The 24,495-nt window shown below is 46.0% G+C and overlaps 1 protein-coding gene across 4 annotated transcripts in view; it reads left to right on the plus strand.

Moving 5' to 3' along the window:
* Positions 1–24,495, plus strand: part of PLCE1 (phospholipase C epsilon 1) — an 848,028-nt gene that overhangs the window by 810,011 nt on the left and 13,522 nt on the right. For all 4 annotated transcript variants that reach the window (XM_069239847.1, XM_069239849.1, XM_069239848.1 and 1 more), the window contains one exon: positions 4,013–4,225. In XM_069239847.1, the coding sequence (XP_069095948.1) occupies positions 4,013–4,192 (180 nt within the window). In that variant the 3' untranslated portion in view covers positions 4,193–4,225. The remainder of the gene's footprint in view (positions 1–4,012; positions 4,226–24,495) is intronic.

Here is a 24,495-nt window from a genome sequence, read left to right on the forward strand (position 1 = left end):
GTTGATTAGTTATGATATATATCATTGTAGACAGGTAACTGTCAGCAGTGTTTTTCTTTCCACTAGGGTTCTGAGCTATCATTTCATACCAGGAAAGAAGTCAAAGTTTTGCAATGTTACGCAGAACCTTGAGGTGAAAATATTCCTGTGTGATGATAATAATAACGTACTTTTTTTTATAGCGCCTCACACTACATTTCTGCCATTCCAAATAAATTACAGTTGTTAATATTACCAGTTTTAATTGTGCCCATTTACATTTAAGTATTCTGAATGCCCTGATTTTCCCCTTTTCATGGGGGGTATTTATGAGGGAGCAATAGAAACAAAGTTGTTCCTCAAAAACATCCTGCTACTCTTTTCTAATCTGTCCTCTGCCCCCACATCCTCCCCATTAAATAGCTAGACGGATACCTGGTGTCCTGCCATCCTGCTTCAGTCCTGTAGGGATTTTCCCATTCTTTTCTTAGAAATCGATAAAAAAGCACCAGGTGCTATGTCATGTCGTTGAAGTGATGAATTATGGGAAACAGACTCTTATTTTCACAGTAGTACAGATTTCTGTAAAGAATTGGTAGGTATGGTCAGTTCATCTGTTTTCATGGTTGTGTACGCGGTCATTTGGAAATTGCTTTTGTTAGCATTGCAGAGTGAACACCAGGATCTGATAGAGACTTCTAATTGCAGATTCCTTACCTTTGAATTCTCCCCAGGCGTCAAACTGGATCCAGAAGATTTTCATGAGCAGTACCCTTGCACACAGTTAAGTGGTGCCTATTGACTTTGCGTCTGCTGGCAGCACTGCCGCGCCAGATATGACATTGTGGATCCTGTATAGGCGCACCACCCTGGTGCTCTGACGTGAGTTGACTTTTTGTCAAGTGTTTTTTTTCTAGTTTACTCATGCTCGCGTCGAGGGGTGTCTTCTTGGAAGACAGGATTTAAGATCTGCCGGTCCTGTTCTCGGGTGATGTCCGTGACTGATCTGCACCTCGTGTGCCTTTTGTGTCTGGAGCCCGACCACAACATCCAGTCCTGCTCCGAGTGCCGGCCCATGCACCTGAAGGCTTTGAGGAGAGATCCCTGAAGCTGATGGTGGGCTGGCGCTCGAGAGAAAGGTTCTAGAATCGGTCGCGGAGTCAGAAGTTGTTGTCGTTGTCCCACTCCAAGTTCTTGGGACGATTGGGTAAGTCGAGGCACAAGAAAAAAATCTAAGAAGTTGAAGTGCTCCTCGACTGCTCCTCATTCGTCAGCCGATGAGCCGAGAGAGCATCAACGCCCTAGGCCTTGTTCCACAGAACCAGCGCCCCAGGGCTGACTCCGCACCTCTCTGAGTTTCCAGGAACTGGAGCAACCCCTGCCCACCTCTGGGAGTTCTATGTGGCAATGAGCCTCATTTTTGGACAGCTTGGCCCCCTGGAGCACCTTTGGGTCCCACTGAGTCAGAGGGTCCCCTTCGGGTTCTGCGCCAGCGGCTTTAGCCCCAGAGGAGATCCCAGGCATCCAGTCCTGGATCAGGACCGGCGCTGGCCATTCTACCCCGACCTTCCCTGATGCCGGTCCAGAAGCCAATGGTCCTGGCACCGCCCTTGCCCCCCACAACCCCACACCCCTGTAGCAACCTCTAAACTTTCCTAGTTTGACTTCCCTCCCCCATCCTTGGGCCCGCCATCTTGTGCAATCCATTACATCAGACAGATGGGTTTTGCAGATATTCCAAAGAGGCTGCTTCCTCCCCTTCGAGACTAGCCCTCCACCTATGCTTCCTTCCTATGATAGGGGATCATTTGCCCCTTCTCTGCAAGGAAGTTATGGCTCTCTTAGCCCAGGCAGCCATAGAGAGGGTTCCTGTGCCAGAAGTAGGCTGTGGTTGCTATTCCTCTTACTTTCTGGTTCTCAGAAAGGACAAGAGTCTTCGCCCTCTCCTAGACCTTTGCTCCCTCAATTCTTCCTCAAAAAGTAGAAGTTTAAGATGCTCACTTTGGCTCAGGTTCTATCAGCCCTGGACCCAGAAGACTGGATGGTAGCGTTGGACTTCCAGAATGCTTATTTTTATATCCCCGCCCTGCCTGCCCACAGACGTTACCTGTGGTTCACTGTAGGCCATGAGCACTTTCAGTTCACAGTGTTCCCCTTTAGTCTTATCAGCGTCCCTCGAATGTTCACCATGGTGATGGCGGTGGTTGCATCTCATCTGCGGAGATTATGGGTTTCAGTCTTCCCCTATAGCTGGCTGTTGAAGGCTGCTCACCCCAGGCTGTCATCTCACACCTCCAGACTACGGTGGACCTCCTGCCTTCACTGGGGTTCACTATAAATGTGCTGAAGTTATACCTGACTCCCTCTCAGATGCTCCCTTTCATCAGAGCTATTCTGGACACAGTGCAGTTTCGGACCTATCCTCCCGAGCAGGGAGTCCAGGATATTTAGGCTGTGATGCCGATGTTTCAGCCTCTATCCTGGATTTCGGTGAAAATGACGCTGAGACTGCTAGGCCTCATGGCCTGCGATTGGTTCCGAGGCAGAGCCCTCTCCCTTTGCTGCCAGGTCTGACAGTCACAGATGCGTCACTCCTGGGACTGCCAAATGAGAGAGGTGGAGATCAGAGGCATCTGGTCTCTGGCAGAAACGGGCCTCCATGTCAACCTGTTGGACCTCTATGTGATCTGTCTGGCATTGAAAACCTTTCTTATCTCTATCACAGGAAAGATAATGTAGTTGTTCACAGCCAACACCACCACCATGTAGTACTGCAACAAGCAGGGCGGGGTCAAGTTGCAGACCCTTTGTCAAAAGGCTCTGCGCCTCTGGACGTGGCCGGAACAGCAGGGCACGCAAGTGTACTTCTCATGAAAATCTTCCTGATCCAGTCTGACTCCTGGGGAGAATTCAAAGGTAACTAATTTGCAGGGAGATATAGGGGCTCATTCTGAGCCCGGCGGGCGGCGGGAGCCGCCCGCCTGGAGGGAGCCGCCAAATGGCCACTCCGCGGTCGAAAGACCGCGGAGGCCATTCTGGCTTTCCCGCTGGGCTGGGGGGCGACCGCCAGAGGGCCGCCCGCCAGCCCAGCGGGAAACCCCTCCCCACGAGGAAGCCGGCTCCGAATGGAGCCGGCGGAGTGGGTATGTGCGACGGGTGCAGTGGCACCCGTCGCGTATTTCAGTGTCTGCACAGCAGACACTGAAATACAAAGTGGGGCCCTCTTACGGGGGCCCCTGCAGTGCCCATGCCATTGGCATGGGCACTGCAGGGGCCCCCAGGGGCCCCACGACACCCCTCACCGCCATCCTGTTCCTGGCGGTCGGAGCCGCCAGGAACAGGATGGCGGTGAGGGGGTCGGAATCCCCCATGGCGGCGCAGCAAGCTGCGCCGCCATGGGGGATTCCCAGGGCAGCGGAAAACCGGCGAGAGACCGCCGGTTTTCCTTGTCTGACCGCGGCCAAACCGCCGCGGTCAGAATGCCCTGCGGGGCCCCGCAGCCTGTTGGCAGTGCTCCCGCATCCCCGGCCCCGGCGGTCCTTGACCGCCGGGGTCGGAATGACCCCCATAGTCTCTACCAGATAATGCGTTACTGAAGGTAAGGAACTTGTCCTTCTGGTTTGCAGTTTTAGACAGATTAACTATTCACAAGTAACTTGGTTTCTTCTTATTAAATTTCGAAGTCTCTGCTTAACAGTTATTGTAATGTAGAGAGAGAGTTGAAAAGAAAGAGAACATGGACAATAGTATTTCTAACCAACAACAATGAAATTACAAACTTCACTGCTAAGATAGCGCAGTAATCCTCAGAACAGTTGTTTTGGATGGCATCGACATACATTAAATGCCAGGGACAGTGTGAATTGTGTACCGACGTTTATTTCAATTACAAATGTTATGCTGCTTCTCTGTCTCTTTGTTACCTCTCGAAGAAAGACTACCTCTCGCATTATGGTTGTTTTATTATCATAGCATACACAATTACAGTGCTAAAGACAGTGAACTGTTATTCTACCTTATATTTGTTTTGCAGACCACACGTGATGATAAACGGAAAGGTCTTTCACTTGCCAGTGAACTTAAGAAGCTAACCAAGTCAAGTAAACAGTGCCGAAACATTACATCTCCACCTCAGATAACCTTGCCAGATAATGCACACAGTAAGGATGAAAAACCTGCATGCAGTTTGTTCGTCAGTGAAACCAGTGAATAGCATCTGTCATTGCTTGAAGAATCCCCTGTTCAGGTATGGCATGTTGCTTGTTCGTGATCCTGAATCCATAGCTATTGAATGTTAATTCCATCATGATGAGCAGAACAAGTTACTTTGAAATGCTCTTTCTGGTGGCTACTCTGTCTAACCACAGATCCCTCACCTTTGTAGTATCCCCTAGGCACCAAACTGGTTCCGGACAATTTGAAAGCTGTGCTCCTTTGTGCTGCTAGGTGGCATTCTGGGGCTCCACATTGGCTTAGTTCTGCCCCGAAAGTGACAGTCAAGTTGCATATAAGCACCTCCCTGCACTCCAGTGTCCGTTTCTTGCATCCACTTTCAGCACCTCCTGACGCAGAGTACAAAACAAAATGGAGGGACCAGTGTGCAGATCTCTAATCTGGAACATTTTCAGCCAGTAAAAAGAGATCACTCCACAGAGCAGGGAGCTGGTAGAGCAACGAAGGGCCTGTTGTTAAATAATGTTTCTATCAGAAAGAGTGTCACTGAAGGTAAGCAACTTGTTCTTTTGAGGGATACTTCTAACAGCAGATGCCTCACCTTTAGAACAGATACCAAAGCAGTACCTCACAAAGGTGTAGCATCTGCGGAGTAGGCTCAGACCAAAAAGTCCTGCAGGACTGAACAGGTGAAATGTCCTTCCCGTCAGACATCGCTGTCATGGTACTAGTGGCTTGTGAATGTGTGCACTGACACCCACATCGCAGCCTGACAGATGACAAGAACAGACACTCTGTGTGGCAGAGTAGTGGTAACAGCCTTGGCTCATTCCTTCCTGAGAGTTCTTTTTGACCAGTGCATAGCAGATCTTAATGCAAAGGACTATCCACCTTGACAGAGTTTCTGCACCGCCTTACCGTTCTTTGACCCAGAGAACGACACATAAAGCTAATTGCCCACCTATGGTTTTTGAAGCATTCAATGTAAAAATGTATTGCTCCTTTGGAATACAGCTGGTGGAGTCTCTCCATACTAATGTACCAACGTAGAGCCACTAGGTTAACTTGGGCTTGTATGTTGCTGATTTTCTTCAGAACTATGGGCTGGAGAGGCAGTGGTGAAAAGAGAGCGTTCTTGGGAACTCTGAAGTGCAGATGTTTTGACACTGCACTTTCTCTGTAGTGGAAAGATCTAATCAGGGCTCTTCCCACTGCTGTAAGATGTACAGCTCCAACTCACAATGCGACCGCCATTTGTAACCCACCAGGCTTCGCCCACTGAGCTTGACTGTTCTAATATCCTGCAAGATTGCTTGGGCTCAGGGAGCTACCCTGACACTCCAGCCAACTCCAGAGATGCAGTGCCTCTTGGCATAGGACCCAGGACTGTTTGCTGCACTGCCACATGGTGGTTGCATTGTCTGTGAGAACCTGCACCAACCTTCCCCTGATGGACAGCAGGAAGGCCTTACTTGTCTGGTGGATGGCCTGCAGCTAAAGCAGATTTATTTGAAGGTGAGCATCCGCCGGGGACTAGAATCATTTGATTTCCACCACTCTCAGATGACATGCCCAGGCTAGGAAAAATGCACCTATCATCACTGCCAGCTCTGAGTGGGGAAGAGAAAGGAGTGTCGCTGGCTAGATTGTGGTTGAACAGCCACCACTGCAGATTTTGTGCAGTTTCCTCCGAAACTTAGATGATATATGTAGGAAAGTACCCTCTTTTTGGCATGGTTACTCCCACTTTTTGCCTGCTATCAGCATGTTTAGACTGTTTTCACTGGGATCCTTCTAACCAGGACCCAAGTAATTGTGCTCTCTCCCTCCAAATTTGGTTACTTAGGACCTTAGTGCACGTCACAATTCGCATACTGGTGTCCCCTTATAAGTATGGTACTAAGGTACCCAGGGCATTGGGACACCAGGGGTTCCCCATGGGCTGCAGCATGTATTATGCCACCCAGGGTAGCCCATACAAGATGTGTCTGGAGGCCTGCCATTGCAGCCTGCATGAAAAGGTGCATGCACTCTTTCACCACAGGTCACTACACCAGGTCACTTTGTCACCCCTACGGTAGGCCCTTCTAGCCCAGAGGACAGGGTGCAGGTCCCTGTGTGTGAGGGTACCCTTGCATGAGCAGAGGTACCCCAACGAACTCCAGTTCCATTACACTGGACTTTGTAAGTGCAGGAAGCCATTTTACCCGTGTACTGGACATAGGTCATTACCTATATCCAGCTACATAATGGTAACTCTGAACCTGGGCATGGTATCAAACATGTCCGAATCATACTCCAACACTGTTGCCAGTATTGGTTGCATGATTCCATACACTCTAGGGACTCCTTAGAGGACCCCCCCAGTGTTTCTCCTACCAGTCTTTAAGGGTTTTCATGACAGTCCGCGCTACTGCCACCCCTCAGACAGGTTTCTGCCCTTCTGCTGGTTGACCAGCTCGAGCAGAGGAAGACAGAAAAAAGGATTTCATGTGAGAGAGGGAGGCAACACCCTCTCCCTTGGAAATAGGTGTTACAATGCTTGAGAGGGGTAGCCTGCCCAAGTCACCGGTTTGCTTTGAAGGGCACATTTGGTGCCCTCCTTGCATAAACCGGTTTGCGCAAGCTCAGGGACCCCTGATCCCAGCTTTGGCGCAAAACTGGACAAAGGAAAGGGGAGTGACCACTCCCCTGTCCATCACCACCCCAGGGGTGGTGCAAAGAGCTCCTCCAGGTGACCACTTGATTCTGCCATCTTGAATCCAAGATGTGCAGAGGATCCTGGGAAATTATCAAAAGGAAGAGGCGTCTTGATGCTAGAGTCTGCCAAATGTAATTTTTGACTTATGCTGTGTGTCCCATGTATGAATTTGTCCCAACTCTGAATCTGCATTTCTCTTTAGAGTGAATCCCCTATCCATCAACCTAGCTTTGACTTGAACCTGAACAGCCATGGGCAAGACTATCATCCAGGAAAAAATAGGAGGTTATCAGTGTCCTTTAGAACTATTTTCATTGGCCTCAAGAATCGTGCAGCTCCTGGGGCCAACCCGAATGACATCCTATTAAACCTAAAGGCCCCTAAGGGGCTGACAAGTGACATGAGGGGTCTATAATCTCTGTACACCAACACTTGATGGTATGCTGCTGAAGATCCATCACGCTAAACACATTAACCCCATTCAACATGGAAAGTACGTCAGCTACATTCGGCAAGGTTTGGCAATACACCTGTACCCATGGATTGAGGTCTTTGAGATCAATACATTCTTATCTTGGTGCCCTTGTCAATAACCCCAATTGTAACAGCCTAGCCAACTCTTCTCTTAAGGGTCTCAACTGAGTGTACACACTTTGCTCAATCTGTGTACAACTGTTTGGCATTTTTCTTCAGGATAAATGTATGTTTAAAGCCCGTCAATAGACCTAAAACCTCCTTAAAGACTTCAAAAACTTTGCTAACAATGTCTTCATCCTCACTTATGTTTGCTATTAAAAAGAATTATCAGGACAGTTGGACATACGTGTAATCTCTAAATCCCTCTGTAGTCACCCTCCGAGAACACTGCCCCCACATTTATCCACATAAACCTTACTCATGGTTTCTCTCCCTTAAAAGTTTATAATTATTATTGTGTGTCCCGTTAAGTCGATCTTTACACCCCTGTAATCACTAATATTATTATCAGGAGGAAGCAACTTTAAGTTCCCCTTGGCAAAAATGTCTTCCCTGTTTTTGTTACCAATGAAAGCATAAGGCCAACAAGAGTCAACCAAGACTGGTACCACCCCCCTCCCCCTTTCAACACCACCACCTCCACCTCAATTGCGCACTCTGGTATTGATAAGCAGCCTACGACCAATACTCCATCAGCTTGACTCAATGTTCTCCGAAGGAGTTAAGTGCAATACTACTTTCTGACCTGCTTCTGATGCATCCATATCATTCTGTACTGTGGGATGCTTAAACATACAAGCTAAGTGACCCCCCTTTCCACAATATTTGTATGTCAAGTTGCAAGCCTTAACAACTTGGGCTGTTGGAAAGGAGACACGTACTGTCACACCTATAACATTTAACCCTAAAATCTTTCATTAAACTGAAATTCCCTTTGAAATTATCTCTACCCTCTTTTGTACAACTAGTTTTTATAAGAGTTATTATCACTGATCCTTTTCCTCAGTCCCAAGTGAAATACCCTTTCAGTATTACATGTTGGGCCATTGCGGTTCTTTGACCAAACACAATGTATGTTTTGTCCCTTTTATAACATCAGTGGCATCGGTTAGGGTCGTATTCTTTGCCAAGAAGTTTCCTTGCGCCCTTGAGTCGTTTGTACATTGCACTAATTGGTCTCTGCTAAAGAAGTCTGCCAGATGTCCAAGTCTGCAGGTATGTGCCAGGCTTTTCAAGGTAGCAGCATAGTTCCCAACTTTTTCCTCCTTGCCTTGGACGCTACTAAAGAGTTTGTCTTTCGATTACGATGCGTGCCCCAAAATCCTTTCTAACATGGCAACCGACATTTCATAAACATTTCTAGGTTCTCATTTTCCATTGCCCAAGGTAAGTTCATCAAGGTTCCTATGAATGTAATGTCCTTTAATTCCTAGGTCATGAAGTAATACTCCTTGTTTCCTTGTAGGTAAAATAAACTTGTCCTAAATTGCTATTAAGTATGAGTTAAATGCCGTTTTCCATTTTTTCATGGTAATATAGGCGCTCTTGACTCAAAAAAGAAGTGGTGGAAGGGGGTTTGACATGCTTGCCGCCACCATATCTTATCTACTGTCCAAATAAAGCTAACTAAAAAACAGCTAAAATAGCAAGCTAACACAATAAAATAAAATAATAAGCTAACATAATAAACACGGCAGAGCTAGTTGTTTAACCACAATTTCACGTTTAACCACAGTTCCAGTAATTGTAGTATGCTGTGTAGTAAGTGATATAGTATTTGCTAATTTGGTAATCATAGCTCATTGACTACTCACTATTGATGTCTTTTCACGAATTTTTGCCAGCAAGTGTTTACAATAAAATTCTTCTGCCTTCACACCACTGACGATTATAGTGGTCAGATCACTTGCAGGGCATCAACATATTCCTTTCTCCAGTGCCTTAGCACAGTGCATACAGTGCACGTATTCTTGCAGATCGCTGTTGATCCTCAAAGGGATTATGCAATTTCATGGTTATGTGATGTGTGGGCACGTTGCACTAATGGTTGTAACGCTGTCCATAATGTGAGTGATCGTGCTCGCACATTAATGCCAGGCATTATTCAAACCCACAAGTTAATTTAAAATGGGTATTTCCACCATTTATTCTTCTCACCTCAAGTATTGTCGGACCCCGGCAAAAACAGTGGGTGGTATTGCTTCATTACATGTGATGCTCTAGTAGCTTCAATAACTCCTGGTTCGCACAGCTGGGATCTGTTGGTGTGTCGCTATTGTCATTTTAATAAAACTCTGGGCACTGTATGTTTCTTCTTCTTTAAACTTTAATCTTCTATCTAAAGTAGCAGGCAAGGTAGTAAAAAGCAGGAACAGCGCTGGGTTGCTAAAAACTGACTCTTCTAGCTTCTACTGTCTCCAAGGAAGCATAACATTCTATCAGTACAGAGCCACTACAAAATGCATTTTCTAACTATGATGGAAGCATAATAATTCCCTGATGAAGGTCATTAGTCTGAAATGCATCAGGGATATTAAGACAAATTAGCATATAAGTTTACACATTGAAAACTGAGTTCATGATTAAATTAATTTTGCCATGAAAGTTGCAACAAGCAAATGGAATATATACCATGTTGCAATTATTAAGAAAATGATGAAGCAATAATAAATGAGGTTTTTGAATGAAACCTTCACTAACATTCAATATTTTGGTGCAGGCTTTTGCAACTATGGCAGTGCATATGTGGGACTACTTTTCTTATGACAGCATGGTCCCAGGCAAGGTTGGTCCAGGGTGCAAAAACCTCAGTAAGAACATTTGTCTTAACTCTAACAGAAAGTACCTGTATTTCCATGAGCTCAGATGCATGTCTAAACACTCAGGCAAATGAAGCACTCTCCTCAAAGGATGAAATCCACCCTGTATTAGGGGATGTATCAAGCCCTCTGGCCTCTTGAAAGACCATTTACTAAAGTCACCATCATAATATGAGGGTACATTGTCACCACCATCATCATTATCAGGTGGTGGCAAACTCTGGTCTGAATATTCAAAGCCAAAAAGGTGATAGAATCTCAGAGAAGGGTTCCATGGTAGAGTTAGTGTTTTGTGTGATCACATGGGTGCACTGGTGTAGAGTTCACTGGTGTAGATGACAGCCTGCATAAGGAGCAACTGAAGGATTTGGACTTGGATGTTAAACATTACTACGAAGAAGCAGGAACTCCCCACCTTCAATTAACCACAGGGTCGACTACTCTGACTGCCTACTGATCACAAAAGACCTGAACTGGAGGGCATGGCTTGACAATCTGAGCTGAGGACATTTCATGCTGGCTCCTCTATACCGGTTCTATAATCCTGCAAAAAAAACCTGTTCATGGGTGTGCTGAAGACTACGAGACTAGCATCACTATGCAGATGTGACTTATTTCCAGAACTCGCTGCTCAAGGTAGCTTGACTGGAATTTTCTGGGTAGATGTTTTGTCTTAGAGACACAAGATGTTGCCTGGGGCTGGGCCCCAGTGCTTATGCTGAAAATCGTGTACCAGAGGACCCCTGAGGCAGTAAACATGAAGAAGGGGCCTGGAGTGCCTTCCTGGAGTTCAGCTATGCCAGTTATGACATACACTTGTTAGGAGAGTCCCAACCGACTGCATGGAGGTTACCAAAGGTATGTGACTCACCTAGGACCATGCATGGAGTTGATGCTGCCCATCACATTTCCTCCTGATCCTTTTACTATGCTGCAGTGGGACTCTTGCTTGAGCTTTCTAATGCGTGCGCCATTTGAGACAGGTGGTAGCTGCACTCTTTGACTTCTTACTCTAAAAACTGTTTCTTATTGCAATCAGTTTTGAGTGCTGCATCAGCGAACTTCCGGTTTGGTTGGTCCATTCTCTATACATTACCTGCTTCTTCTGAGAGTGGCATTACCCTTTCATGTGGGACAGTTCATTACACTAGCCACGTTCTTTTCTCCCCCAAATCCATCCAACTAATAGGAGAAGTTAAAGCAATTTGGCCGGTATCATGCCCTTAATTCCTGTATTGGTAGGACTAAGGAGCGCCACATTGATGATCAGTTGTTTATTGGTTTTGCTGGCACAAAGAAGGGAGAGGCAGTACAGAAGAGAATCTAAATAGTCTTTTAGTAACCAGCCTCATGACCTGGCCACAAATCATTCCCCTGATGGCCCAGGGTCCACTCTATCAGAATAAAGGCTGGGAACTGCAGCCCTAGATTGGGGTGTTCCTGTCTTGGATGTCTGCCAGGAAGCTACATGGAATTCTGTCCATACTTTCACCAGGCACTAATATATTGTCTCTCAAGTCTGGGGGAGGGCAAGGTTCCCTTTTCAGTCCTGCAGGACTGCCTGGTGTAAGTCTACTCCTCACAACCAAATCCTTTTGGGGGGACAGTACTTTGGTAGTGATTCAAAATGTAAGGAATCTGTAGATAGATGTGTTCATCAGAAGAATAAGTTATTTACAGTCTGCAATACTTTGTGGGGAAATCTATCTGCAGGTTCCTCATTGCCTAACTGCATCCTCGTTCTGTGAATTAAGTTTCCGAAATTAATAAGGTTCTAAGTTATAATAGCTCACTGCCACTAATCACATCAAACTTGTCTGTCACATTTCACTGCAAGAAGGTGTGGAAAAATGAAACAATAGTGATATTCACACAGCGCCTGTATGCTTCTCTGTGTTGTTATGTCTGGGTTGGAACAGCCATGATAGAGGCCATTGACATCACCAGCCAATGCATAGGAATTGTTGAAGCTTTTCAGGATCCAGCCTGCCACCTGAGAGGATTCAGAAGGTGAGTAATTGCCTGGTAGAGAGAATGTCCACAAGAAGGTAGATTCACTAAGGAAAGTCACTGGTACTTCTAGCAGTGTGTGGATGTAGATAGAAGCAGACCTGACGTTCTCATTCTCACTGAAGCACTGGACAAGAAAGTGAGATATGTATTGCTTGTCGGCATGCTAGATATGGTGTTCCTAAACACATACCCTCCAATTGTAAAAGTGAACACTTTTATCGAACACTGACCGGACACTGAATCTTTATTCTGATAGGCTGTTGATATGAGCTGGAGTTTACAGTTGTACTTTGGACAGTGTATACATGGAATACATTTGAGATTGGACTACATACTGGTGACATGGCAATATAGAACACATTTTATGTAGTCGTCTACTAGGGCAGGATGTAGGCTGATTACTCTCTCTATGGGCAAAGTGGACAAATCGGTAATTCCTTATCTGGCAGAGGCATTATCTAGTTGCAGATTCCTTACCTTAGAATTTCCCCAGGTGTTAGTCTGGCTCTGAAGAATTTTCTTGAGCAGTACCCTTGTGCGCTGCTAGGTGGCGTTGATCCGTTTCGCTGTTAGCATCATCTGCACGGGATATGTCACAGGTCCTATAAAGGTGCTGCCCCAGTGCGCTGATGGCCGTTTCTTTTTACAACTTTCCACATCAGAGGCGCAGAGCCATGAAGAACACTGACCACTGGTGTGTCAAAACTAGGACCCTGAAAGGGAAGTCCTTGTCCCTACGAATCAATTCGTAGAGCAAGGGGGTGGGTGAGTCAGTAAGGAATCTGCAACTAGATATTGTCTCTACCAGATATGGTGTCACCGAAGGTAAGTAACTTGTCCATCTGATAGAAACATCTAGTTGCAGATTCCTTACCTTAGAATAGATACCCAAGGAATACCATCCTCATTGGTGGGTCTGCAAATTAAGATACTATAAAGTCCAGCAGAACTGAACGGGCAAAGGGCCTATCCCTTCGGACCTGACTGTCCAGGCAGTAGTGTTAAGTAAATTTGCGCATAGGTGCCTGCCCACGTTGCTGCCTCTGCCTGACAGATGTCAAGGACTGTAACACCGTTTGCTAATGCAGTGGTCCCGCTTTTTGCTTGGGTAGAATGGGCACGCAAACCCTCCAGTGGTTGCTTTTTGGCCAGGGCAAAGCAGATCTTAATACTGGAGATAGTCCGATTCTGTATAGTATTGTCCGACCTTTCTTCGCACCCACATAACCGATAAAGAGTTGATAATTCACCCAGAACTCTTTTGCATGATCAAGGCAGAACACCAACGATCTTTTTGCGTCCAGGCGAAGTCACTCCTCTCCCTTAGAATGATGTTGGCGTGCCTAAAAAGTAGGCAAGGTGGTGGGTTGGCCTACATTAACGGGCATGACCTCTTTTGGCAAAAAGAAAGCCCTTGTGCAAAGCACCACTTTGTCAGGATAGATGAAAAGGGTAGGGTGGCTTAGATGACAATGCCTGCAGCTCACTCACCCTGTGGGCAGAGGTAATGACCACAAGAAAGGCTGTTTTCACAGTGTGAAGCCTGAGAGGACAATTGTGGAGAGGCTTGAAAGGAGCGCACATCAGAAATGTCAAAACCAAATTCAAATCAGATAGAGAGGAATGAAGAAACATGTGTAAGGCTTTTGGGGTACCTATGTACAATGGGGGACTTAAACAAAGAAGGTAAATCAGGCATCCTAAAAAAATCAGACATTGCAGAAATTGCAGACAACCTTTGAGAGGGCCCATAGCAGAGCCTTGCTAGGCCAAAGAAAGTATAAACAACAGACCCTCAGAGAGAGGAGCTGAAAGGGGGTCAGTAGACTTGTCTGTGCACCATGCCGCAAATTTCTTCCAACAACAGTCATATACCCTTTTGGTGGAGGGACACCTGGCTGCCAAGACAACTGAGCATTGTTAGCTGAGTTTGTCCGCGCTGACATTGAGAGCCCACCAGATGTTCAGAGGCACATAGCCTACTGACAAAGAGTCCACGACCTCCCTGTGCCCTGCTTGTTGCAGTCCCACCTGGCGGTGGTGCTGTCCATGAACACCTGCACTATATTTCCCTTGAGATAGGGAAGAAATGCTTTCAATGCCAGCGGGATCACCTGGCACTCCAACAAGTTGATATGGAGTTCGGACTCTGCCGGAGACCAGACACCTCTGATCTCCACCTCTCCCAGATAGCCACCCTGTTCCAGGAGTGAAACATCTGTTGCTACTGTCAGATATGGTTGGGGAAACGAGAGGGATCTGCCTCTGATCCAGTCGCGGTTTGTTAACCATCACTGCAAACATCGCGCAGTTGCCTCCAAGATCTGGAACGTGTCAGAGAGATTCCTCTGAAGCTGCGCCCATTGGAACTTCAAGTCCCACTGCAGAGTCTGCATATGCCATCAGGCCCAGCAGCCTCAGAATGATTCTCACCAAAATCATAGAGGCTGAAACATCTGTATCATAGCCTGAATATTCAGGCTTGCCGCTCGGGATGTTAAGTCTGAAACTGCACTGTGTCCAAAACAGCTCTGATGAAATGGAGCATCTGAGAGGGAGTCAGGTTTGACTTTGGCATGTTTATCGTGACCCCCAGCAAATGCAGGAGGTCTCCTGTAGTCTGGAGGTGGGAGAAGACAACCTGGGGTGAGCCCATCTTTAACATCCAGTCTTCGAGATAGGGGAAGCCTGAAACCCCTTATTGCGCAGATGAGCTGCGGCTACTGCCATCACCTTGGTAAACACTGGAAGGGCGCTGATAAGGCCAAAGGGGACTGTGGTTAACTGAAAAGTGTTTGTGTCTTACTGTGAACTGCAAGTAACATCTGTGGGCAGGCAGGACTGGAACATAGAAATAAGCGTCTTGCAGGTCAAACGCTACCATCAAGTCTCCTGGGTCCAGGGTTGATAGAACCAGAGCCAGAGTGAGCATTTCCAGCTTTTCCTTCTAGAGGAAGAGATTGAGGGACCAGAGTTCTAGGAGGTCCTTGTCTTTTTTTCGGTACCAGAAGTAGCAGCAATAGCAACTACGACCTACTTCTGGCACAGGGGCCCCTCTCCATGGCTCCCTTGGGCAAGGGCGCCAAAGAATAACTTCCTTGGAGAACGACCAAGTGATCCTCCATCATTCAATTGTAGGATGGTGGCGTGGATGAAGGGTTAGTCTCAATGGGGATGAGTAGCCCCTTCGGAATGTTTGACGCAATGGATTGCCATTAGAGCAGATGATGGTAAATCCTGCCCTCCGTCTTGTTCCTGGTGGGGAAGAGAGTCAGACTAGGAAGGTGTAGAGGCAGTGGTGGGGACTGGCCGGACTGCTGACTCCCCGATCTACGAGGTCAGTGAATCCCACGTCCCTGGCCATGCAGAGGCTGGGCAGCATGCGTGGCACAGTGGCTGGTCAGAAACGGACGAGGGTGGGTGCCCCTTTCTTACCCACGAAAGGGGTGAAAGCTAGACTGAGGAGGATGAGGGGCCACCGCAAGGCCCAAGAACCTGGCCATAGCACAAGAATCCTTGAGGTGCTCGAGCACAGAGTCTGCCTTGTCTCTGAAGAGAGAGAGAGAGTGCCATCAAAGGGCATATCCCCCAAAAAGCAAGACGTTCTCAACCAGGCGCGGTGCTTCAGGGCCACCGTCAACTAAGCCGCTATGGCCAGTGAGTCTGTCGTGCCCAGTCCACATAGGATCGTGAACTTTGCTGCATCTCTGCCATCAGCAACTGATTGAGAGAGTACAGCGGTGCATATCCTCATAGCATTCTTTCGACTTGGCAGGAGTCGCTCCAACTCCTGGAAACATGGGGAGGCGTGGAGTCAATACAAATGCAGAATCTGCAGAGGTAGGCCTAGAACGACGATGTGCCCTCGTCTCATCGGCCGACAGACGAGGAGAAGTGGTAGAGCACTTGGACTTCTTTGACTTCTTCTTATTCCTCGATGTACCCTATCGCCCTAGGGACTTGGGGTGGGACGACAACTAAGGGGGATTTCGCGACCCATCCTGAGACCATCCTTTCAACTGAAATCTTGATTTACGCAGAGTCGAGCATCGGGCCACCATCAACTTCAGGGTTTGCTCCCTCAAAGCCTTCGGATGCATGTGCCGACCCTCAGAGCACGACTTTGGGTCGAGCTCCAGGCACCAAAGACAAACGAGGTGCGGATCCGTTCGAATATCACCCGATGACAGGATCTGTAGGGCTTGAATCTGTTTTTTTTCTCAATTACATCCTCGATGCACCAGGCGTTAAGCAACTCAAAAAAACGGAGACAAAAAAGTTGAGGAAAAAGCCAGTCAAAAATTGACTGAGGGGTAGCTCTCTTCAGATCAGTGGTGGCTGGCATGGAAAGAAAAGAACTGACGTCAGCTCCTGGCTGGCGCCTGTATGCGACCTGCAACATCATATCTGGTGCAACAATGGATGCGGAGCCGATCAACGCTACCTAACGGCGCGTAGGGGTTCTGCTCAAGAAAAATCTCCGGGTCCAGACTGATGCCTGGGGAAAACCAAGGTAAGGAATCTGCAACTAGATGTCTCTATCAGATACATTAGGATCAGAATGCGACCCATTGCCCCATTTTGAATTGTCCTTACCATTTTACTTGAACACATCTTTTGTAAGAAACTGGGCAAGGAAATATTGTACTATTTAGACACAATCTAGGGCACTGGATACAGTAGAGGTATTGAGTGGAATGCAATCAAAATAGTGTTGTCAGGGTTATGCTATGGGCAAAATGTTTTGTGCCTGGAAGCATTTGGAAGTATGTCATGAATTCTGAGAATTAATTACCACACTACAAATAAAAAACTACAAGATCAGAATTGTAGTGCCATAGAAATGGAGGACAAAGGAATGCTGCAGATGCCATGTTCGAATTTATTATGGAAAAATCTGGTGATTCGATTTCCTTTGTGGATGAAGCAATTATTTCTTAGTTGAATGAACTTCTGTCTTAGAAACACACCAGTGGCAGCATATAAAGGATCAAGACTCAGATGTATTAACACATTTTCTTATCACGTCTTATTCAAATCCTGTGAATCTATAAATTATAGGGTCTGCAACTAAAAATAGATTTTTCAAATGAAAATCTATTTAGTGATTCAGTAACATCCTACAGAATTGCTTAAATGGGTTTAGGAAACCGGTGGGAATCACTATTTGGAAGGGGCTTGTTTAGGGCATTTAGCAGTTCCTTATGGTATGCATTAATCTTTCGTGACCAAAATCTATTAGAAAAACATTAACATTTTACTTACTTCTGAAAGGTATTGGTAACGGTTTTTTGCAAATGGAAGGGGTCCACAAGGGACCCGTTCCGATTTGTGAGTGGTCAAAAAAAATTTGAAGTAGGCAGTTGTCTTTTGGACCACTGTCTTCTCTTGAAAAAATAATTTTCAAAAACGTCCCATTTTTCAATGCATCCAGTTTTCCTACAAGGAAAATGGGCTGGATTTTTTTTTTTAAAGCAATCATGGTTATGGTGCTTTACTGTCTCCAGCAGGTCACCATACCTGAGATAGCAGCGTAGTGGGTCCCAATTTGATGGCTACCTCTCTTTAATATTCATGAAGTAGGTCGAATTGCGACCCATTGCAATTCGATTTTGTGTGAAAATACCTATTAGTACATAGGCGGTTCAAAAATACCATAGGATTAGCAAAATGGTGCGCAGATTGCGACTGCTTTTTGTGAATCCTATCATAGTACATCTGGCCTGAAGTTTTCTAACGGAATTTCAAATCACAGTGAATTTAACCTGCCAGGCCATAGGCAGGGAGCAAGGCTGCACTGGCATCCCAGTAGAAGTGATGAGATAAATAATATAGTGGTTAGCCCAAGGAACTGTTTGAAAGACTTCACCTCTGGCAAAAATTAGATCGAGAACATGAACCTGTTTGTGAATATGCCCCAAAGCAGGAATTTGGAAATGTGGAGAAAGTGATTTGAAGAAATAGTTGATCTATTTGAAAGTCCAGAAAATAGCCCCGATATGCAATCTCAAAGATGATAAGGTTGACTTGCAGTGAGCTTTCAAATACTTATGAAGAACAGTTGTCTGTGACTATTACCAGTAACCGGAAATGGCATGGAATAGTAGTTTTGGTTCTTTTATGAAGGGGTTTCTTTAGTGTGTTATTAAGGGTGGTGTTTCACTGAGGTGGTGTGGGACTGGGACATCTTAGATTTGAACTTTAGTCTGCTTGCATGGTGTTTCCAGTTATCCATTGAGTGAGCAGTAAGGTCCCAAACATACAGAGTTAACCCCAAAAAATGATGCTAGATGACAAAATGTTCATTGCGCCTACCTAACAGGTGTCGGTCTTTGCCAGAAAAAATAAACTTAGCAGAATACACTTTTTCTGCATGGTGTGTCTTATTAATGTACAAAGTGCATGTTAAAGTTCATGCAGAGATGCCTGGAAATCGCTTTTAATGGCCTTGAGGTAACATGCTAGTGTAGAACCATACGAAGAAAAATGTATGAGTAAATAATTACATGAATATTCAAGCAGTTTTCACTTGGAATATGAGCAAGACTGTATTAGTTAACCTTGAAAATGTTCTTCTGGTAAACAACTTTTTACATCTCACTGCATACGGCTGACATGCTATTTTTGTCTATATTATGACTATATATATCTTACGCTGCATGCATTTAAAAATCTACAACTCTCTGTTATTTTAAATGTTTGGAAATTATGCTGTTTGCTGGTCTAAGTATAGATCTTTGTAAGCATTTCATAAATGTAAGATGACATGTAATAATGAAATTATCTTCACAATATACATATTAAATCTCTGCAGCTCATTGATTTTATTACTGTGATTTGTGTGGATTTATGCATGCTTGTCAGCTAACAAAGGAGTACAAAGGAAATCTTTGAAAATCCAGCATTGCTTCTAGTCCTCCATGCATAATCCTCGGTATCTTTTCTCCAAGCAGCCCTGAAACTCTTCTTGAACAGTCAGCCATTAAATAACATAAATCTTGGTCAACGTTTTCTTTTTGAAGCGCTCTTAGAATCTGGAACTCCATTTGCCTTTTATTCCCCCTAGTTACTGTTAAAAAAAAAAATCTCAACTCTTCCTTTTTTAACTTAATTTCCAAATAAGATTCCTGCCTGACTATGGAAAAAGTCCCTGGTCAGGTTTCTGAAATTCTATGATCCTTCCATAAAGTGACTCCAATTTGCAAAGCCATTTAGTATCGTAAACCTATGTTCAGGGCTGAAAATGGTTGCATTTATGTACCACCACTATCCACAAAAACATACCTGTCAGCTGTAAATGGGTTTACTACAGCGTAATAGTAAGCGACAACTGTCTTAAACTATGCCGCAGTAAACCCCATGCAGGGCTGGGAAGTGGAAAATGCAGTACATAGTTCAGGGCAAGTTCTGGATCATCAAGAGCATTTTGAATTTGTCTTTCTGCAGGAAGGAATCCTGAGGTCAAATGTTCAAAATAGGCTGGAGATCCCTGTTCTGTTTTAGCACAAGGGACTAGCAAGAATAACAACTCTGTCCTCTTTCCGCATTCTGAAGTTGGGCTGGGGAGTGGAAAATGCAGGATATAGTTCTGAACAGTATCTTGACCTCCACAAACTCATCTTCGATGCCTTTGTGCTCTGAAAACGGTTGGAGATTTACTTCAACAAAGGTGCTTTTGAGAATGTTCAGAACGGGGAAAGAGGAGAGGGTTGTTACTCTTGCTATTTCCTTGTGCTAAAACAGAGCAGGGATCTCCTTCCTATTTTGAACATTTGACCTCAGAATGCGTTCCTGCAGAAAGACAAATTCAAAATGCTCTTGATCCAGATCCAGTCTGCTCTTTACTTGGGGCAGTGGATGGTATTCTTGGACCTGCGGATTGTATATTTTTATTTATCCATCCTACAGTCGACTGACATTACATAGGCCAGCGGCATTTTTAGTTTATCGTGCTCCCTTTGAAGCCTCACCAGTACCCCACAGCTGTTCAGGGTTAGGAGTTTTCCCCCACGTTAACAATCAGCGTTGAAGGCAGTTTCACCACAGTCATTCACAGACCACTTCCAATCGACAGTGAATCTCCTGACATCGTTGGAGTTAACTCTGAAGGAGCTGAAGTTGCATCTGACTCCTTTGAAAAGGCCTTATTTATTGAAGCCATCCTGGATACAGTGCAGTTAAAGGCATTCCCCCTCTGCAACAAGTCCAGGACATTTGGGCTATGAACCTAATGTTTTGGCCTCGGTCCTGGAACTCAGCGAGATCAGGTCTAAGACTTTTTGTCCCCTTAGCCTCCTGCATTCTCCTTGTTAATTACACCTGCAGGCACATGCAATAAAATGTGAAGTTCCATTGGGCCCAGCATCATGGAAATCTGGCAGATGTCAACCAGATCTCCAAGGAGACATCTCAGGATCTGTAGTGTTGGCTGCTCGAATGCAGTTGGCAGGCCCGTTTCCCTCCCCCACTCAGAGCTTACGGTGGTGATGGCTGTGTCCTTGCTAGGCTGGGATGGTCATCTGGGGAGATGGAGATCAGAGGACTCTGCTGTCTGGCAGAAACCTGGCACTATATTGGTTTTGTCGGCGTTATGACCATTTGTCTGGCTCTGAAGGCCTTCCTGCCGTCCATCAAGGAGAGGCTGTTGCAGGTTCTCTCGGACAACACCACTGCTATGTGGTGCTACAGCAAAAAGGGTGATTTGGGTCCTGGTCCTCTGTCTGGATGCTCTGCGCCTCTAGAGTGGGTTGGAGCATAGGGCATTTTCCTAATCTTGAACCACCTTGCAGGTCCTTGAATACTAAAGTAGACAAGCTCAGCAGATAATAAATGGCATCTACATCCTGAGGTGGAGCAAGGCATAATTGTGACCTTCAGAAACATGCAGTTTCAAACATTTCCCTAGGAGATACATTCTGGCTGGAATGAAACACAAGACTCCTGTAAGCCTTCCATCCTTTCCACTCTGAGATCGGAAAAAAATCAAGGCCCAAATCATCCTAGTGGCTCCATATGGATCCAGGCGAGTGAGTGTGGTACCCTGAATTTTTTGGCAAGAACACCTATCCTCCGATCAGGGTAAACTTAGTAAGGGTCCTTCACAGCAGCAGTGCTGGGCCCTTCACCCGAATCTGCTCAACCTACACCTCCATACATTGGGATTAGGCAGCAGCAGTTGACTGCATTTGATCTGACTCCTGAAGTGGTGGATGTGATCCTTGCTACCAGGCGCATTTCCATGATGCCCATTTATGCCGGGCGTTCGGACAAATGTGTGGCCTAGTGTGGTATCTGCAAGATTAACCCTATGCAAGCAAAGCTGTCAGATGTTCTTTTGTTCGTTTTCTCTTTGGCCCAGAAAGGCTTTGCAGTGGGCACTATTAAAGCTCAATTGTCGGGTCCTTTTATGTTTACCATCTCAAACATCCAAGTTTACCTGTTGTGTTGAGATTCATAGAAGTTTTAGAGAGCATTTTTCTCCCAAACCATTTGTGATGCCAAAATGGGACCTTAACTTGGTCCTGGTAATTCTCATGTGGATGCCATTAGAGCTGATGCATAGTTGCTAATGAGGGTGAGTCTGCCCTGGTAGTATCATCTTACTCGGGTGGGATTAGGTCGGCGATGATGAAGCATGCCAAAAAGTTGTGATGCCCTTCCGCATGGGGCAATTAATCACCTTTCCAGCGTGCTTTGCTTACCTCCCCACCCTCCCCCACCAACCTCCACCTCTCAAAAGAGGAGAGGCTTCATCGACTGGATCCCAAAAGGCTTTGTTTTCATATAGAATGTAACACTGAACACTGTGTTGGTAATTAGCGTTTTGTGGCTTCTCCTAGCTAAATAATAGGAAGGCTATGGAGAAGAGGATCCTGCCAAAGTGAATATTCCTCTGCATTAAGATCTGCTACACACTGCCCAAAAAGCAAAGGTCCTAGATCCCATTTCACCTGGGCTAAAGCTCCTATCACTGCATTTGCATGCAGAGTGCCTGTCTTTTACATCTGCCTTTCCATGGGCATCAGTTCATACATTCACAAAGCACTACTGCATTGACAGTCAGGTCTGGTGGAAAGAGCACTTCACCCGCTTGCCTACAAGACTTTATGGTCGGAGTCCACTCCACAGACCTTCAGTGGGGGAGATCCTGCTTTGGTAGCTATTCTAAAGTGAGGAATATGCGGTTAGAATATCCATCAGAAGAGGAAGCTACTATTGGTAATGATCTTCTCCAGGATACTCCACCTAACTGATATGAAGCCAGATTCCTGAATGCCCTCTATGCTCCCTTTTCTGTGTTGTGGTCTCCTTTTAACATCTAAAAAGGTCCCAAGTTGGAATGGGAACATGTACATCAACAATGTCTCACGTTCCACATCTAATGGCACTGAAAAGGGTGGTGTAGAGACAGTGAAGGGTCGCACAGCACCTCCTAGCCACACGGAGAAGTATTACTGGAGAAAGGTTTCCGTATCCTCTATGCTTTTTGTGCGAAGTATTCTAAGGTGAGGAATCTGCGGTTGGAGTATCTACCAGAAAGTGTGTCACCGAAGGTAAGTAACTTCTTCCTCTGCTCCTCTTTGACTCTGTTTGGTGTGCCTACTGGCTCCCTCTGGACTTCCGCCGGTAACTCCCTCCCGGATGCCAATTAAATCCATTCAGCCTTGTATTGATGTCATTCTGGTGCCCTGTAGAAGGCCTGGCCAGCAACTTCAGAACAGTTATAAAATGTTAGAAACTTTTCAAAAGCCTATAACCATCCTGGTCAGATCCAGAAGCTGGGCACAGTAGTTAATGAAGGAAGAGTCCCCTTACAGGCCTTGTTTGATGATTAGTAATATGGCCAGGTTGAGGTTTTTATCTTTTGTTTTGATGCAGACCCCATTCAGATGATTGTTATCTTTTATTCCAATGATGACAGCAGTGAGGTGCGAAATACTCTTCCTCCTGTGGATATTGGGGACTACTTGGCCCTGCCTGTATTCCTTACCTGAGGTAGATCTGGAGTGTCCTTTGGGGCCTGCTGCAGATGAGGTTGCCTGTTCTACATTGCCATTATCCGTAAAGGAAAACAAGCTTAACCTCACAGAAATTTTGCAGCTTGCATCATCCTTCATGGAGCCCCTACTCTTCTTCAGAGAGGCATTGATGGACCCAGTATTTGTTGCCTGGGGCAATCCAGCTTCAACAGTCAATCATCAGATCACCATTAGTCCAGGTCCTCGGAACATGCAGTTTATGATATTTCTCCGCTACCCTGGAGAACCTTGCAGTGCTCTTCTAAACAGGACCCTGGTTTCGCTCCACTACTACAGATAGGGAGTCGAAAAGTAGTAAGTAATAGGCTAGAAGGTCTTCTCTTTAGAGAGCCTTTCTCTTTATTGGTGCCGTTGCCATGACTGTTGACCCAGTACTCCTGCGGTATGTGGAAAATGGCTCACATGGTCATTCTGAATCTCTCCAAATAGCTTAGTGACCATTTTACTGAAATTGTGCATAATGGGCAGGACGTGGCCAAACAGATTCTCGCTGTGGCCTAGATACTGAAGATTCAGTGGCCCAATCCATGTGCCCGTCTGTGAAGACCCACCACTGTGCCAGGATGCATCCCACTGGCTGTTTGAGAGATGTACTGGCCAGTCATTGGAGTATGCCTTTTGATGAAGCTTGCTCTTTGGCAAGAAGTCCAAGTCTGCACTAGAATGCTTCAAACAGGATCAAGATAAATCTCGGCCCTTAGAACTAGCTTGCCTTGCTCACCAGTTTCATTAGCAAAACAAATTGTCAGTAGAGGTCCCTAGGGGTCTGACTTGTAGGCAGCACTAGCCTGCACAGAGAGGACAGAAGCCCAACTTATTTTTTGCCCAATGAGAGTGTGACGGCCTCAAATGTCATTGAGGTCAGAGAATCTGTTCTCTTCCTCAGTCCTGTCTGCAAAACTGCTCTAATCTGTTCTTTTGGGTGCACATGCTTGCTGCTTGTAGTGCACATGCTTGTAGCTACAGAGGCCTCGTCTGGAGGTTGGTCTACCGAGTTTAGAGCCAAGGACCCCAGTTTTCTCTGCGTCACAACAGTCATTAGTAGGAGGTATTGTGTGGCTCACCCTCAAGCACCTTGTCTGCCAGGCTGCCGGGCTCCATTGCCAAAGAGCCAGAATTGAGCAGCCAGTAGGATGACCGCCCCTTCCCCCCCCCCCCCCCCCCCCCCACCCCCCAAATGACAATCTGGAGTGGGCAAGGTTCCGGCATCAGGCTGCTGTGCAAATGGGCGCCATATTGCACAGGCCACCTCGCGATGGCTGATCCCCACCTCTCAGCTCTGGGCACTTTTCAC

Source organism: Pleurodeles waltl, chromosome 6 (assembly GCF_031143425.1).
Source record: "Pleurodeles waltl isolate 20211129_DDA chromosome 6, aPleWal1.hap1.20221129, whole genome shotgun sequence".
Classification (NCBI taxonomy): domain Eukaryota; kingdom Metazoa; phylum Chordata; class Amphibia; order Caudata; family Salamandridae; genus Pleurodeles; species Pleurodeles waltl.